Source organism: Chinchilla lanigera, unplaced genomic scaffold (assembly GCF_000276665.1).
Source record: "Chinchilla lanigera isolate Chin_1 unplaced genomic scaffold, ChiLan1.0 scaffold00088, whole genome shotgun sequence".
Lineage (NCBI taxonomy): Eukaryota > Metazoa > Chordata > Mammalia > Rodentia > Chinchillidae > Chinchilla > Chinchilla lanigera.
Window position 1 is genome coordinate 1,254,854 of NW_004955489.1, and position 15,188 is coordinate 1,270,041.

At 41.7% G+C, this 15,188-nt stretch overlaps 1 protein-coding gene across 3 annotated transcripts in view; it reads left to right on the top strand.

The window, feature by feature from the left end:
* Window positions 1–15,188, top strand: part of Kcnh1 (potassium channel, voltage gated eag related subfamily H, member 1) — a 373,266-nt gene that overhangs the window by 78,239 nt on the left and 279,839 nt on the right. For 2 of the 3 annotated variants that reach the window (XM_005404511.1, XM_013504482.1), the window contains one exon: window positions 3,899–4,372. In XM_005404511.1, the coding sequence (XP_005404568.1) occupies window positions 3,899–4,372 (474 nt within the window). The remainder of the gene's footprint in view (window positions 1–3,898; window positions 4,373–15,188) is intronic. The other variant, XM_005404512.1, reaches the window with a different exon arrangement.

Below are 15,188 nucleotides of genomic sequence, written 5' to 3' on the forward strand. Positions count from 1 at the left end.
TCCAATAGATTTACTGTTTCTGTTTTAATATTTAGGTCTTTGATCCATTTTGACTTAAGTTTAGTGCATGGTGAAAGACATAGGTCTAGCTTTAGTCTTCAGCATGTGGAAAGCCAGTTTTTCCAGCACCATTTATTAAAGAGGCTATCTTTCTTCCAGTAAACATGTTTGGCTTCTTTGTCAAAGATAAGGTGATTGAGTGCATTTATAGTTGTGTCTGTATCTTCTAATATGTTCCACTGATCCTCAGGTCTGTTTTTTAGCCAGTACCATGCTGATTTTATAACAGTAACTCTGTAGTATAATTTCAAGCCAGGGATTGTGATGCCTCTTGCCTTGCCTTTGTTGCCCAGGACTGCCTTCGCTATTCTAGGTCTTTTCTGTTTCCAAATGAATTTTAGGAATGTTTTCTCTAGATCTGTGAGGTGTGCTAATGGTATTTTGAATGCATTAAATCTGTTTAACAATTTTGGAAACATGGCCATTTTCACAATATTGGTTCTTCCTATCCATGAACAAGGAATATCTTGCCATTTTCTGATAACCTCTTTGATCTCCTTTTTCAGAGTACTATAATTTTCAAGGTATAGATATTTTACTTCCTTTGTTAGGTTGGTTCTTAAACATTTCATATTTTGAATGCTATTGTAAAGGGTGTTGTTTCTCTAATTTCTCTCTCAGTGAGTTTGTGTATAGGAATGCTGTTTATTTTTGAGTGTTGACTTTGTATTCAGCTATGCTACTGAATTTGCTTATTAATTCTAGAAGTCTTATGGCAGAGTTTTTGGGGTCTTCTATGTAGAGTATCATGTCATCTGCAATATTCCACAAATTTTGATGTGGTGAATTTTCATTTTCCTTGAATTTAGTATATTTTAAAATCTCTCTTGGTACTTTGGCTCATGGATTGTTAACAAATTTGTTCTTCAGTTTTCAAGTATTTTGATAGTTTCCTCTTATCTTTCTGTGATTGATTTTTAGCTTAATTTCATTGTAGTTGAGGAATGCATTCCCATGATATTCTGTTAAACTTGTTGAGATTTGTTCTGTGGACCAGCATGTGATCTATTTTGAATAATGTTCATGTGCCCAGAGAAAAATGTTTATTCTGCTCCTGTTTGGGAGAGTGTTCTATAAATATCAGTCAAATCTTATTGGTTCCTGGTCTCATTGATCCTTGCTAATTTTCCACCTAGTTGTTCTATCACTTGTGTTGTGGACCTGTGTCTTTCTTCAGGTCTATCAGTCTCTGCTTCACATACTGCATCTCTCTATTTGGTACATGCACATTAGGGTTGTATTGTCCTCTTGGTGGATGGATAGACCTTTTATCATTTTGTAGTGTGCTTTTCTGTCTGTGTTCAAGGATAATGTCTATTTGTAGAACAATAGTTATAGAATAACTTTAATCATGTTTTATCTTCAAGTACTCTCTTTCTTCTATTCCTTCCATTCTACTATTGAACGTATCCAGTGGATTTTAAAATATTTGTTACTGTATTTTTTGGTTCTGAAATTTCCTTTTGGTTTTTCTTTGTAACTTCTTGTTGGCTGAGATTTTCTCTTTTCCCAAGCTTGTCCATAATTGCTTTTTCAGTTCCAACTCTGAGAATGCAAGAGGCAAAAGGAAGTCTCCCACCTGAAGACAGTAAGTGTGTCACAAAGTTCAGGGTAATTTCTTACAGAAGCAATAGGGTGACACACTATAGTACTTCTCTTGGAAACTACGAATGACAGTCTCCCAGGGAACTAGCTCACTGCTGTGTCATTCCTAGCCAATTTGCTTTCTTTCTCTTTTCAGAGTCTTTTACATTTGTCTTATGGATGATTTGCAGGGCTCTTAGTTGTATGTAAGCACTCTTATCTTCTCAGAATCAGAGGTTCCCTCACAGCACTTGATTTTAATTCAGTGAGACCCAGTCAGGCTCTGGACCTCCCACCTGAAGACAGTAAATGTGTCACAAAGTTCAAGGTAATTTCTTACAGAAGCAATAGGGTGACACACTATAGTACTTCTCTTGGAAACTACGAATGACAGTCTCCAAAAGGGGTATAAATTTAAGCTTTCTTTTTTGTCACTTTTAAGGGTTAGGGGCAGCCATAAGGGAAACAGGTATATTCATGTTTATTAGAGGGTCACCAACCTGTAGGGGTAAAAAGAAGCTCCCATGACATAAGAGGGAGTTACACCGAGAGTGGTAAGAACCTGTCAGTGGCACAAATGGGGCTGCTGAGGAGTCTCTTTCAGCTCGGCCTGTTTAAGGCACAGTCCTTTTTCCTTTGTTGATTGTGAAAGCCATCCATGATACTCTCTTGGAGCCATTCTTCTTCTCTTCCTCTTCTTCCTTTTCCCCGCCCCTCCTTCTTTGCTTGGCAGCACTGGGGATTGGACCCTGAGACCCATCCTCAGCCCTATGTACATTTTGAGACAGGGTCTCACTAAGTTGCTAAGTGCCCAGGCTGGGCTTGGATTTGCAATTATTCTGATTCAGTCTCCCAGAGTGCTGGGATTACAGACCTATGTCACTACACCTGCCAGGAGCCAACCTTCTTTGGACCCCTTCCTGTACCAAGTCTGCTTCTCTAGAAGCCTAAATTACTCAGAGAGATATAACTTAGGTAGAACAGCGTGCTGCTGTTGTGGACCTGTGTCTTTCTTCAGGTCTATCAGTCTCTGCTTCACATACTGCTGCTGAATGCAGCTAAGTTTGGATGTGGATCCTGGTACCACATCTTGCTAGCTTTGAGTCCCTGGAGTTCATTCATTCACTTCAAAACAGGTCTGTGCTGCCTGCTCTGGGTCAGCCACTATGCTGCGCTCACGGCATGTGGTGGTTAGTACCATCGCTGCTTTCTTTGCTTCTCTTTGTAACCACCAGAGTCTGATTGGTTTTACTTAAAAAACATATCTAAACCCAGACTGCTTTTCTCCACTGACTGAGTTTTCTCCTAGGCTGTGATAGGTACCCTAATCTTACTTTTTTCCTGGAATCTTTTGGCCCAATTCATTATCTGCACAGTAGGCAGATGATCTTTTGAAAAACATGCATCAGACTATTATTCCCTTGCATCAGACCCTCCAGTTATACTGAGCTATAGAGCAAATAACATCCAGCACCTCCTCGTGCCTAGGAGGCCCAAGTGTTCTGGTTTCTGCTTGCCTTTATGAGCTTCTCTAGCATCTCCTCCATTCTCCTCACTTCAGTCCATCCACACTGCCTTCTTTCTCTTACTGAAAATATTAAACTTGCCTCATCCTGGGGCCATTACGCCAGTAATGTTCTCTGCCTGGGAGAACTTTTCTGTACAGATCTGAAAGGCTGGTTCTGTTGTTACTCAGGCTCAGTCAAGTACTGTTCCATCCTTCCTCTCCAGTTACTTTTTATCAAATCTCCTGTGTTCTCCCCGTCCCCAGCCTCTGACTTAGCTTTTAATACAATTTGAAATGATCCTTTATTTGTCTACTAAACCAAGAGCAGGCATTGTGATGCTTCCTTTATTGCCTTCTGTTCAGGGCCTAGAGCAGTTCCTGGCACAGAGCAGTAAATATTTGTTGATTTAAATTGCTTAATTCTCCTATGCCTCTGTTTCTCACCTGTCCTGTATAGTAATTGGCCTTAAAAAAGTTTCTATTTAGATTTAAGTAAGATAAACACATATGGGGTATATTTAGTTCACTGTTTGGCTCCTATTTTGTCTCATAATAACTTGTCATTGTTTCAATGTGATTATTTCCGTTACCATGTTCACTCACATTCGCAGGTCCTCCTCCAGCTCATGTTGGAGCTGATGATCCATACAGAGTATTATGATCACTGGCCAGTACAGATGCTGACCTGGTGGATGCTTGCAATTAAATTCTAACTTAGTTCTCTCTTGACCGTGTTTTTCCATACAGGTCCTGCAGCTGGGCTCAGACATCCTTCCCCAGTACAAGCAAGAGGCACCAAAGACTCCCCCTCACATCATCTTACACTATTGTGTTTTTAAGACCACGTGGGATTGGATCATCTTGATCTTGACTTTCTACACAGCCATCTTGGTCCCTTACAATGTCTCCTTTAAAACCAGGCAGAACAATGTGGCCTGGCTGGTTGTGGATAGCATCGTGGATGTCATCTTTTTGGTGGACATTGTGCTGAATTTTCATACAACCTTTGTCGGACCAGCAGGGGAGGTGATTTCTGACCCCAAACTTATCCGCATGAACTACCTGAAGACATGGTTTGTGATTGACCTTCTGTCCTGTTTGCCATATGATGTCATCAACGCTTTTGAGAACGTGGATGAGGTTAGTGCCTTTATGGGTGATCCAGGGAAGATTGGTTTTGCTGATCAGATTCCACCACCACTGGAGGGGAGAGAGAGTCAGGTACATCCTCAAATCTCAGACCTTGTTGTCATGTCTTTAATGCTGAATTAGACATGGGTGGTCAACAGAAGAGTAATTGAATGGGTGGGAACTAGCATGACTGATGCAAACAATTGAGGGCGCATGCTTGCCAAATATCCTTGCCTGCTGTTCCTGTCCTTTGGAGGCTTGGAGGCCCTGCATGCCAGTGAATGGGTATGGAAGAGACCAAAGGCCTGCCCTTACTCCTCATGGAGTACAGGCTTCTGGCTCGGGAGGTGAGGCTGCAGGAGCAGCCGTGCATGGCCACTGCACTGGTGGATGTTCATCTTGGTATTCAGTTGTTGAATGTCTACCTATTGCTTATCCTAATGATGGGGACTTTTCTTTTACCTGCTGCTGACTTTTGGCTGTTTTGTAGGCAATTAACTTATAATAACAGATATTACATTATCTCATTTCTTTTTTTCTTTTTGTAAATGTTGGCATAAGTTATTTCTTTGCTAAAATGAATTTTGGAGGTCATTATCTGCTGGGGTGTTCAGTATCTCCCTGTGGTTAAAAGGAATCCATTTTTTGGATTACTTTGGATTGTTAGTCTTGCAGATGATGAAAGATATTAAAAGAAGATAAATACTCCGTGAATATGTTGGAATTAGAACATATCCAAATAGTGATTGTCTGAATGTTTGCTTAGGAGGGTCAGTGTCTCCTTTGAGAAAGCAAGAATGCCAAGTTATTGCATAGAAAAGTTTCAGATTCTCATTTAGTTTGTGTTTGGTGGGAATTATTCTTCCTTTCTTCTACTTCTAGTTGACACTCCAGATGAATTAAGATAAGACAGTTCATTTGATAAGTACTCAGCCTTTCTCAGAGCTGGGCCCTCATTTCCTCAGATTCTGGAGGGTCCCAGGGTGAACTGGGAAGGTGCTCCAGGCGGCCATCTGGAGGTTGAGTTTAAGGAAGATACCTGTAGGGCTAAAGAGCCATGGACTCAACCTTGACGCATCTGGGAGGAACAGTTTGTTCTGCTGAGATCTGAAGACCTGCCCAGTGGCTGTGTCTCTCTGGTGGTATAATGGTGCTGCCCTGCCTTCAGGTCACCACCAGCCCTAGCTGCCTCCTCTGGGGAACAATATGCCACTTCCCTCTCCTGCTGAGAGCAGCTCTTCCTACACAGTGCTGCCACACGGAGCACTGGGAGGAAAGACCTTGGGTGCTCAGCTTCTCTAGATCCAGAGTTACCCCTGCTTCTGTCTGTCTGGTGTTTTTCAATATGCTTTATTTATTTATTTATTTATTTTGGTACCGGAAATCAAACTTGGGACCTTGCACTTGCCAGGCAGGCACTTTTGCCACTGAGCTATATCCCCTTCCCCTGCAGTATGCTTTAAAATCCTGAGGATTAATTCTCTGAGTGACTTGTGTGGATTTTGGAGGGGATTAAATGAGTCAAGATTGATCATTTAGAAGAGCAGAATCACCTCTAATGTAAATGCTGGGATTCTTAAATATCAATTTTAGTACATATGAGGAATGATATTTTTCTCTGTGAGCACATTTATAGAAAATTTTATGTTAGAAAAATATGATGATTCTGGCTTAGGTAATTCAAATGAATGATCTCAGTCTAAAAGAGCTTCTTATACACATATGGGAAATGAAATTTAACTTTAAAATATCACTTGAGTTTATAACATAAACTATTTGCTATTTCTAGCAGTGGCAGTAAAATTTTGCAGATCAATAAAATCATCATTCTTCAGCTTCTCTGAGTTCTAATTAAAAATTGGCAGAGCTGTAATTACACATGTAATATGTTTGGATAACCTGGTAGTTTAACAGAGCTGAGAACTTGTCCCATGGCTGTGTGTATGTTGGGAATTGTGACTCCCCTAATGGTGGCTTCTGATTTCTAGATTTATGAAATAGATTTGCAGTAGGAAAAACCCTACTAGCAGAAGGGACTTCGTAGATGTGGTCAGAGTTAAGGACCTTGAGATAAGAAAGATTATCCTGGGTTTTCTGGCTAGAGCCTGTGCAATATATGAGTCCTCAGAAGAGGAAGACAAGAGAAGCTCAATGTTCATTATTTGAAGCTTTCCAGTTGGTAAAGGATTTAGTATCAAAGCTCTTACTATTACCTTTGATCATAAATAATATAAACAGTAAGGAGTTACTTCTCTAAAGACTTGATTTATATTTGGTAATATTTTTAAGCTTTAGCTGACACCTAGGGTAATACCCTTCAATACCAGCTGTGGTACTGTGGTGGAGATCACTGTGAGAAAAGTGAAAATTTAGTTTCTAGTCCCTTTGGTATGACCTCTTAGGAGAGCTGGGGCCCTAGTGCATGTTACTAAGCTTTTCTAGACCACAGTCTTCATGTTTACATCTAGGTTAGTTCTACTTGAGCAGTCTGGAAGGCGTGGTGTTCAGGCAGAGGGCTCAACTCTGGGGAATTGTAAGTCTCATCTGCACTAACCTCACCTACTGAAGCTGACTGTAAAAATGAGAGGCCATGCCTCTGTTCCTTATCTACAGTGGGTGGGAAGAAGAAGAGGTGGTTCGGGAAAAGCCTGGAAAAATTCCCCTGGGGAGAATTCTGATTATGGTTTAGTGGGTTCATCTTCACCATCTCCTTTGACTCACTGTCAAGTTTGTCTAGTTGCTAATAGACTGTTGCTCCATCTCTAGATTTTTCTCTGGGAGAATAAGGGGCAAAATAGGAAATTATTCACTCATTTCTCATAAAAATACATGGAGCTTAGTTTTCCCTGTTGTCCTAGTTATACCGATGGACTGCATGCCAGTGGGGACCACCAAAGAAGAGGGACTTTGCCACTTCTGAGTGTGTGTGGACTGGGGTTAGGGGTCTTGAAGTGAAAAGATTGGAGCCACCTGGGCCTGGGTCAAGAAAGAACTGGCTTAAATTCTTAATGCCTACAATTGTGAATTCAGCCCCGTAGATATCGCCCCTCCATGATTTAAGCCACACAAATGATTCCTTTGGCTCAACTTGTTTCACTTATGCAGATGGCTTCCATTTGCGTCATTCTCCAGCCTGTTGGTAATAATCTGTTTTGGAGGCTGTTTGGGAATGTGCACATTAGTTAAACTCATTAGAGGACAAAAGGTCTGGAAGCTGAGTGAACTAGTGTTTGGAATGGGTATGTGAAAGTAAAAGCCAAATGAGCCTCTTTCAAGTGTTCAGTGGATTGTAGGCCTAGTTGCTTCTTGGATTAAAATGGAATTATTCCTGACAAAGCGGATTCCCTCTCCTGAGGAAAGCTTGTTGCTTATTACTGTTGGAGTGTGGAAGCCCAAAGAGGAAAAGTGGAGACAACTGTGCTTCTCCCTGGGGTACAATTCTGATGCCCCGGAACTGGAGCTGACCGAGAGACTCTTCTGTCCCTGGCTCTGTAACCTCAGGCAGCCGTACAAGCAGCTCCACTTGCTGAAAGCCCACTGTCATGGAGATGCCCGCATTAGAGCAGGACAGGAGCAAGGTGGGGAGATGAAAAGGATTAACTCTGAGGGCAGCTTCCCTTGGCCTTGCACTCTTAACTTTCCCAGTACTTCCATGCTGTGTGAAGTGGAGAAACTGACAGAACTGGGAGGAAGGTGACATGTGACCCCGCTGTCCATCTCTCAGGACTTGCTTTGCCTCGCCTATATGTGATGAGTCCATCCCAGCACTCACGTTTTGTGGCTGGTGAGGAGCAGTTATCTCTGCTTTTCAGGCAAGAGGAAAAGGGCAGGTTGTCGTTGGCCTCGTAGCACAGCACTGACACCTCTGTCTTCCATTTGTTGAAAGGAGAGGCATGTTCCTTGCAGTCCTTTCTCCATAAGCACAGGCCACAGAAGACTGATAAATAAACAAGTCAAAGGAAAAGTTATAGACAGCATCGCCAGGACAGGAGTAGTTGTGGCATTGCTAACATCTCTGACTAAAGTTCAGCCACTGGCCATTGCTGGCAAGGTAAAATGATCGCGACAGAAAAAAACCCATCAGCAGCACTTCTTTCCATTAACAAGACAAGAGGATGAAAACTCCACTGGTTTGGTTTTGTCTTCTTTTTCCAAAATAATTGCGTGGCAGAAGTAGTCAGTACAAGTATAAAAGATAAAAATGTCAAGGAAAAGAGGATGAAATCTGAGACTACTACAGCATTATTGGGTTTTTCTGCCCATTGTATTGTCAGACACAGCAACTTGTATGAAATGCCACTGGTTTTTATTCAGAAGCCACCATAGGCTGCTGATGTGTATCAGTCTGCTCCCCAGGGTCTCACCTCCTCTAGTGTCCAGGAGACCCCCCAGAAGAAGCAAATCCCACAACAAGACCTGTACTGATTGGGTCTAAAATACCCAGTATGATTTAGTAATGACCTTTTAAAATTGCTATTACTGATTAAATCATGGTACATCCATATAATGGCATATTATTCAGCAAAAATAGATACGAGCTATCATGCCACAAAAGGACATGGAGGGAAGTTAGATGCATACTGGTAAATGAAAGAAGTCAACCTGCAAGGCCTACATACTGAATAATATCAATGCTGTGATGTTCTGGAAAAGGTTGCCAGGAATTCAGAGTAGAGGGAAGAGTAGAGGGAAGAGCACAGATATTTAGGGCACTGAAACGACTCTTTGTGACTGTGTGTTTCTGTAATGCTGGGCTCATGTCCTTAAACACTTGGACAAATGTGTATAATATATAGCACAGAGAGTGTCCCTAATGTACCCTAGTGAACCCCATGAACTTCAGCTGATAATAATGTATCAGTATTGGCTCACCAGTTTTATAACAGATGTACCACAGTAACTGAGACATTAATGACAGAGAAAATTCTATGTATGTGGAGGTCTCTATACTTCTTACTTCATTTTTTATAAACCAACACTGCTCTAAAAAGTCTATTAACCCCCCACCCCCAACTTACTATTATGAGGCCCAGGGATTGCCTGTATTGCTGGGACTCTAAACAAAGCCCTAGTCATCTCATGACTTTCAGCCTAACAGCTTCCCACCACCTTACAACCAGACAGAAGAGAAGTCACAGCTGAAAAGCCACAGGTGAGACTGACAGCTGTAAGTTAGCATATGCATCCACTCTGCTTTTGGCTTCAGGGAATAAGGCATTTTGCATGATCCCAGAAGAACCTAGAAGCCAGGCCATATGCCAAGGAAAGACAAGCAGGGTAGGCAGGCAGACCTCTGCGTCACTGCCAACCTCCACCTTGCCCAGCTATCACCACACACACACACACGTGCACAGCAGTGAGCACAGAGGAGACGCTGGACTGGCCCCCTGAACCTCTCGCCCCAGCAGTTCCAGTGGGACAGGAGAAGATGCCAGCGATGATGGCTGCAGTACACCCTTTGCTCGTGGTGTGAATGACTGTGCAGAGGACATACCTGACAGTGCAGCAGAGGCTCACCTGGAAGACGGGTGCAGATTCCGTGCCCTGCATTATCAGACTTGATGCATGGCTGCAGGGGAGTGGCAGGGGATCATTTAGAAATAGGAAATGGAGCCTGCATGGCTTCTAGGAAGCTGTGATTTAATGTGAAATTTTGATTCCAGAGTTAAGAAAAGAAGTGTAAACTTCGTGCTGCTTGAGGCATTGCCAGGCTCCGCACTCTGTTCGTTGCCTGATTCCCCACTGTTGTCATCTCCGTTTTACCCCCAGGTGCTTTTCTGGTCAGACCAAGTTCTACTTCTCTTTTAATTCTCCATCAGCTTGGTCCTCTCTTAGGTTCATCCTTGTTTAAAAAAATCTTTCGATTGATTTAAATGGCAAGGGATGCAGATACAGCCCCCCAAGGAGTTCTAGTTGAGTAGGGCTTGCGGATCATAGACCCTGGCCAAGGGTACAAAAATTGCACTCCGGGTTCAGCTCAAGGTGTTGCGGGGTACAGCAGGGAGAACTGAGCCTGCTGAGAGACTCCAGGGAGGCTGTCTGGAAGAGGTGACCATGATCAGTCTGGTGATGAGAAGTAGGGCAGTCCCAGGAGAGGGAAGAACACAAAGGGCGTGGCGAGGTGTTCCTTTTGTCTGTAGCAGAGTCAACACGGGAGGAGTTAGCATCTTGTCACAGAGTTTACAGTTCATCATGCAGGCAGGAGGGAACCATCAGGGAGCTGGGTGATGGCACATGCCTGTAACCCCCAGCGCCCTGGGAGGCTGAAGCTGGAGCCTGGGCAGCTTAGCAACTTAGATGCTGTCTCAAAATAAAAGTAAGGTAGATAGATGGATGATAGATTCAACCGTTAGTACTGCAAAGAGGAAGAGGAGGACCACCGAGCAGGGGGAGCCATTAAGGATTTTCCTCTGTGGTGTGAGATGAATCTGGTTTTTGTTTCTGAAGGTGCGTCCAGGCAGGCCAGTGGGAATGAGGTAAGGAAATGACATGCGTCCCCTCTCTCCTTCTGTTCCTGGAATTCACTGCCGTCAGGCTGTCACCTCCACTAGCATCCTTAATGCCTCTCCCACCTCCTAGTCCTCAGCCCCGCCGCCCTCAGCCTGGCTGAACCCCTGATTCAACTGGACCCAACTCTCTGCCTCCCATGGGCCGCACCGAGTGCCTGAGGATGCCTGGAGAGCTGTCACTGTGGAGACTGACCTGAGCTCACCCGTACTCCCTCCTGCGTCTCCCTTGGCTGTGCTCATGGAGAGGACAGGCCCCATATTCCTCCTCTCTCCTCCACTGGCACCTGGCCCCATCTGCTCTTGCTCCTCCTCTGCCAAAAGAACAATAAAAAGAATCTCCTCATAATCACATCACCAAATCTACTGTCTGCCTGTGTAGACTCTGCTCTTTCCCCCATTTTCTGTGCTGTGTTATGTTCCTCCTACTCACGCAAGGAGTGCATCCTTAACATACCCCACGTTCATGAGGCCTCTCAACATGCACCAGCCCTTGCCCCACGTCCCTCCTTCTCTTTGTTCAGACATGCCTCAGGAGAGGCTTTCACCCTTGAGGTCCCTGCCTCCTCTCTTCCCTTTCTTGCTCCTCTTCCAGTCAGATTTTCATCCTTGTCATTCTGTTAAAACTATGATAGTTTCTGTCGAGGGTATCAGTGATGTGCACATTACCAAATCCAACGGTCCAATCTCAATTCCCACCTGACTGCCAGTCCGTGGTATTAGATTAGAAGGCTCTTATTGCACACATAACAGAATCCAGAATCATGGCCCAGTGGGCGCTCCATAGGCTGGTATTGCTGCCTTGTCTGTGTCAGGCACGCTGACCTCTTGGCCTCTGTCTGGGTGCTCACCATGTGCATCCCCCTGCCTTTCTATTCACTTCACCAAGGCGTCTGGCCATTGGTACTGATTGGAGAGCTTTCCCTGACCACCCTTGTAAAATCTCCTTTATTCCCTTTGTTCCTCATAGCTTTCCTCATACCTGATAGTCTGTTATTGCTAATCTCCCTTTACTACAGGAGTTTGAAACTTTAAAAAGTTGAAGTATAAAATACAAATATTTGTTTGATAGAGTACATTAATCTTAGATACACAGTTTAATGAAGTTTTATAAATGTCTTTCCATATAACCACTTCCTAGAGAAAAACAGAACTTTACTAACATCCTAGAAGGTTCTTTCCTGCTTGAGCCCAGATAGCCTCCCACTAAAATAATTATTATTTTGACTTCTATTGGCTGTTCTCAAGGTGTAGGGGAATAGAATGACTCTGTGTGTAGTCTTTTGTATCTTGTCTTCTTTCAGTCAACACAATATTTGTAAACTTTGCCAGGCTGTTGAATGGGTCAGTAATTTGCTCTATTTTACTGAATTTTATTTTATCACTATCTAAAGCTGCCTAACAAACCACTCCAAAACTTGGTGATTTAATCCAACAAGCATTTTCTTGCTCATTTTGCTTGAAAATTGGATGTGGTTCATTTGGGAAATTCTGTTGATTATTCTAGGTTTCTCATAATTGAAATTATAAACTGAGCGTGGTGGCTCACGCCTATAATCCCAGCACTCAGGAGGCTGGGGCAGGAGGATTGTTGTGAGTTCGAGACCAGCCTGAACTGCATAACAAGACCCTGTCTCAAAAAAAAAAAAAAAAGAAATTATATAGTATTTATCTTTTTGTATAGTACTTATCCTCTATTAGGCTTCTTTGATCTAATAGAATATCTTCAGGGTTTATTCATGTTGTAACGTGCTAGAATCTCCTTTTAAGGTAAACAATATTCCATACATATATTTCACATATATACCATACATATTATATGTATCCCATACACACATGAAGATTGATTACTTTGATCTTCTGGCTATTGTGAATAATGTTAGTATGGACATTGGTGTATAAATATTCAAGTTCCTGTTTTCATTTCTTTGGCGTGTATACTTAGAAATGGAATTTGCTAGATTGTATGACAGTTCTGTTCTTATTTTTTTGAGGGACCACCATACAGTTTTTCACAGTGGCTGGCGCCATTTTAGATTCCTGTCAACAGCACATAAGGGTTTCAACTTCCATGCATCTTTGCCAACACTGCGGTTTTCTGTACAGCCATCCCGACAGATAGGGACAGGCATCCTAAAGGGTGTGAGGTGGTGATTGATTCCTTAAAACTAGATTCTGAGAGCCTTGATACAGTTGTCTTTCCTAGTTTTTGCCTTCCTCATGCATCGAAATAGAGACAGAGCCACATACTCAGAGGTAGGAGACACTGAAAGTCATAGAAGGTGCTAGAAGGGAACAGTGTGGCCAAGGAAGAGGGCTCTGTTGAAGGGTCCCGTGGGACTCTCGCATGAGACGGAAAGTTCTGGGTGCATTTGGGGTAGGTGAATTGTAGGCGGTTTCCCAGATACAAAAGCCTGTTTAGGAAGGTGTATAAAGGTGGGGAGGAACTCTGACAGGTGGTAAAAGGTGAAGGGCCACAGAGGAATAGGAAAGGCTGTGTGTGAGGCACTGCTCATACTGCTGGAGCCATAGGAAAAAACTGTTCTTGTCTTTTTTCACAAATAAAGAACAGATCAATATTAGTGAAAAATAGCTGTATCAATTGCTTGTTAATGAAATTCAAATGAGAAGGACATAAGGACTCTCAAATCTGACTCAAACCACGGAGCCTAGGGGCTGGGAGTCTGTGTTGGAGCTGTGCAGAAATCTTGTGATTTCTTCCTTCACTGCCGTATGATGTTTAACGCTGAGTCCTCATCTGTTAACTTATAGGAATGGGTGCTTCAGACCATGGGAGAAATGCTCTGCCTCAAGGATATGCTTGTAGGAAAAGCCAGAATTGGTAAATTTGGAGCCTCTGGGTAGCTTTTAGGTTTTAAAAAATTTTGCTTTTTGTATTAATTTTTCATGGTGTCTGTAAAAATTTGGAATGTATACATGTAGAAATAAAGAAATATTGTGTATGGTTTTATCTTACTGTTGATATTTTGACTTATATTGTCCCAGTCCTTCTTCTCTTAGAATATGTACAAATATATTTACATATGTTTGTTAAAATGGAATTACACTGTATGTAGTGAGGTGAAGGCCATTTTATTATTTAAATAGTAAGTGTTCTGTTTATGATAGTAAAAGTTCTTCTACAGTATGGTTTTTTCATTTTTTTATTTTAAAGGGAATAAAAAAAATAAAATAGCAGCAGCATAGACAAAAACAAAACAACACAAAACAATAAAAATGATACAGGGCTTCAAAACAAAATGACAAGAATTAAGTGGTTGTTATGTTACCTATTATCTTCAACAAAGTTGCTCAGATTATCAGATGTAAGAATGCAAGACTGATCAAACCATTGAGGAGAATAAAAAATAATAAAAAGAGCATTACAAATGATACAGAGCTTCACTAAACAGGATGATAGGAATTCACCAATGCATATTGTCTTCAAATTAGTTGTTCAGATTACCAGCTGTAAGCATGCAAAAGTGGTCGAAATAATTGAAGTATTAACTGTTGCTTTCAGTAAGCCAATAGACATCAGCAGTGCAATTATCCCAGCTCTCTTTCTCTCTCTCAATATATATATGTATATACATATATTCCCCTTCTTCTTTCTTTTTCTCCTTTCCTTCATCCCAGTTGTTCCTTCCCTTTGAGCAATTTCTTTCCTTTTCACAATATCATTGGTCATTTGAGAGATGCAGATTAAAACAACACTGAGATTCCATCTTGCCTTACAGTATGGATTTAAATGATTATTTGATGACCCATTGTATGGGTATATCATAATTCATTTAATGTTTGCCATTTAGGCCATTTACTTTTTAACATGCTATTTTATGGTAAACAGTCATTATGATAAACAGTGAATGAATATCTTTGTAAATACATCTGTGTCATATTCCTGGTTATTTCATTTCTTTTTAAATTGACATATAACATATATAAGAAAATATTCAAAACAGAAATATATTGTTCAGTGAATTTTTAAAAAGCAGCTATCTCTGTGGCTATCATCCGGGTCAAGAAATAGAGCCCAACCACCTCCCCAGATATTCCTCATGTATCTAGTCACTTCTTTCTTCTTCCACCCCAAATAGCCACTGGTCTGATTTCTAATGTGTTTATTTGTGCCTACTTAAGAACTTTATAGAAGTGAAATGAGACAGTGATGTATCCCTTATGTTGTTTTATTTTGTTCAGTACTGCTTTTGAGATTATGAGGCATGCTTTTGAGTGTATCTGTGTAGTTCAATATAATTTATGATATACATATATTTTACTAATCCTATCTACTGTTTGATTTTCATTTAGGTCACTTTGCACATGAATGTTCTTATTTATTCTCTTCACATCCCCATTCCCATTGGAAAGAGTAGAACTCCTGGGCCATAGGTATT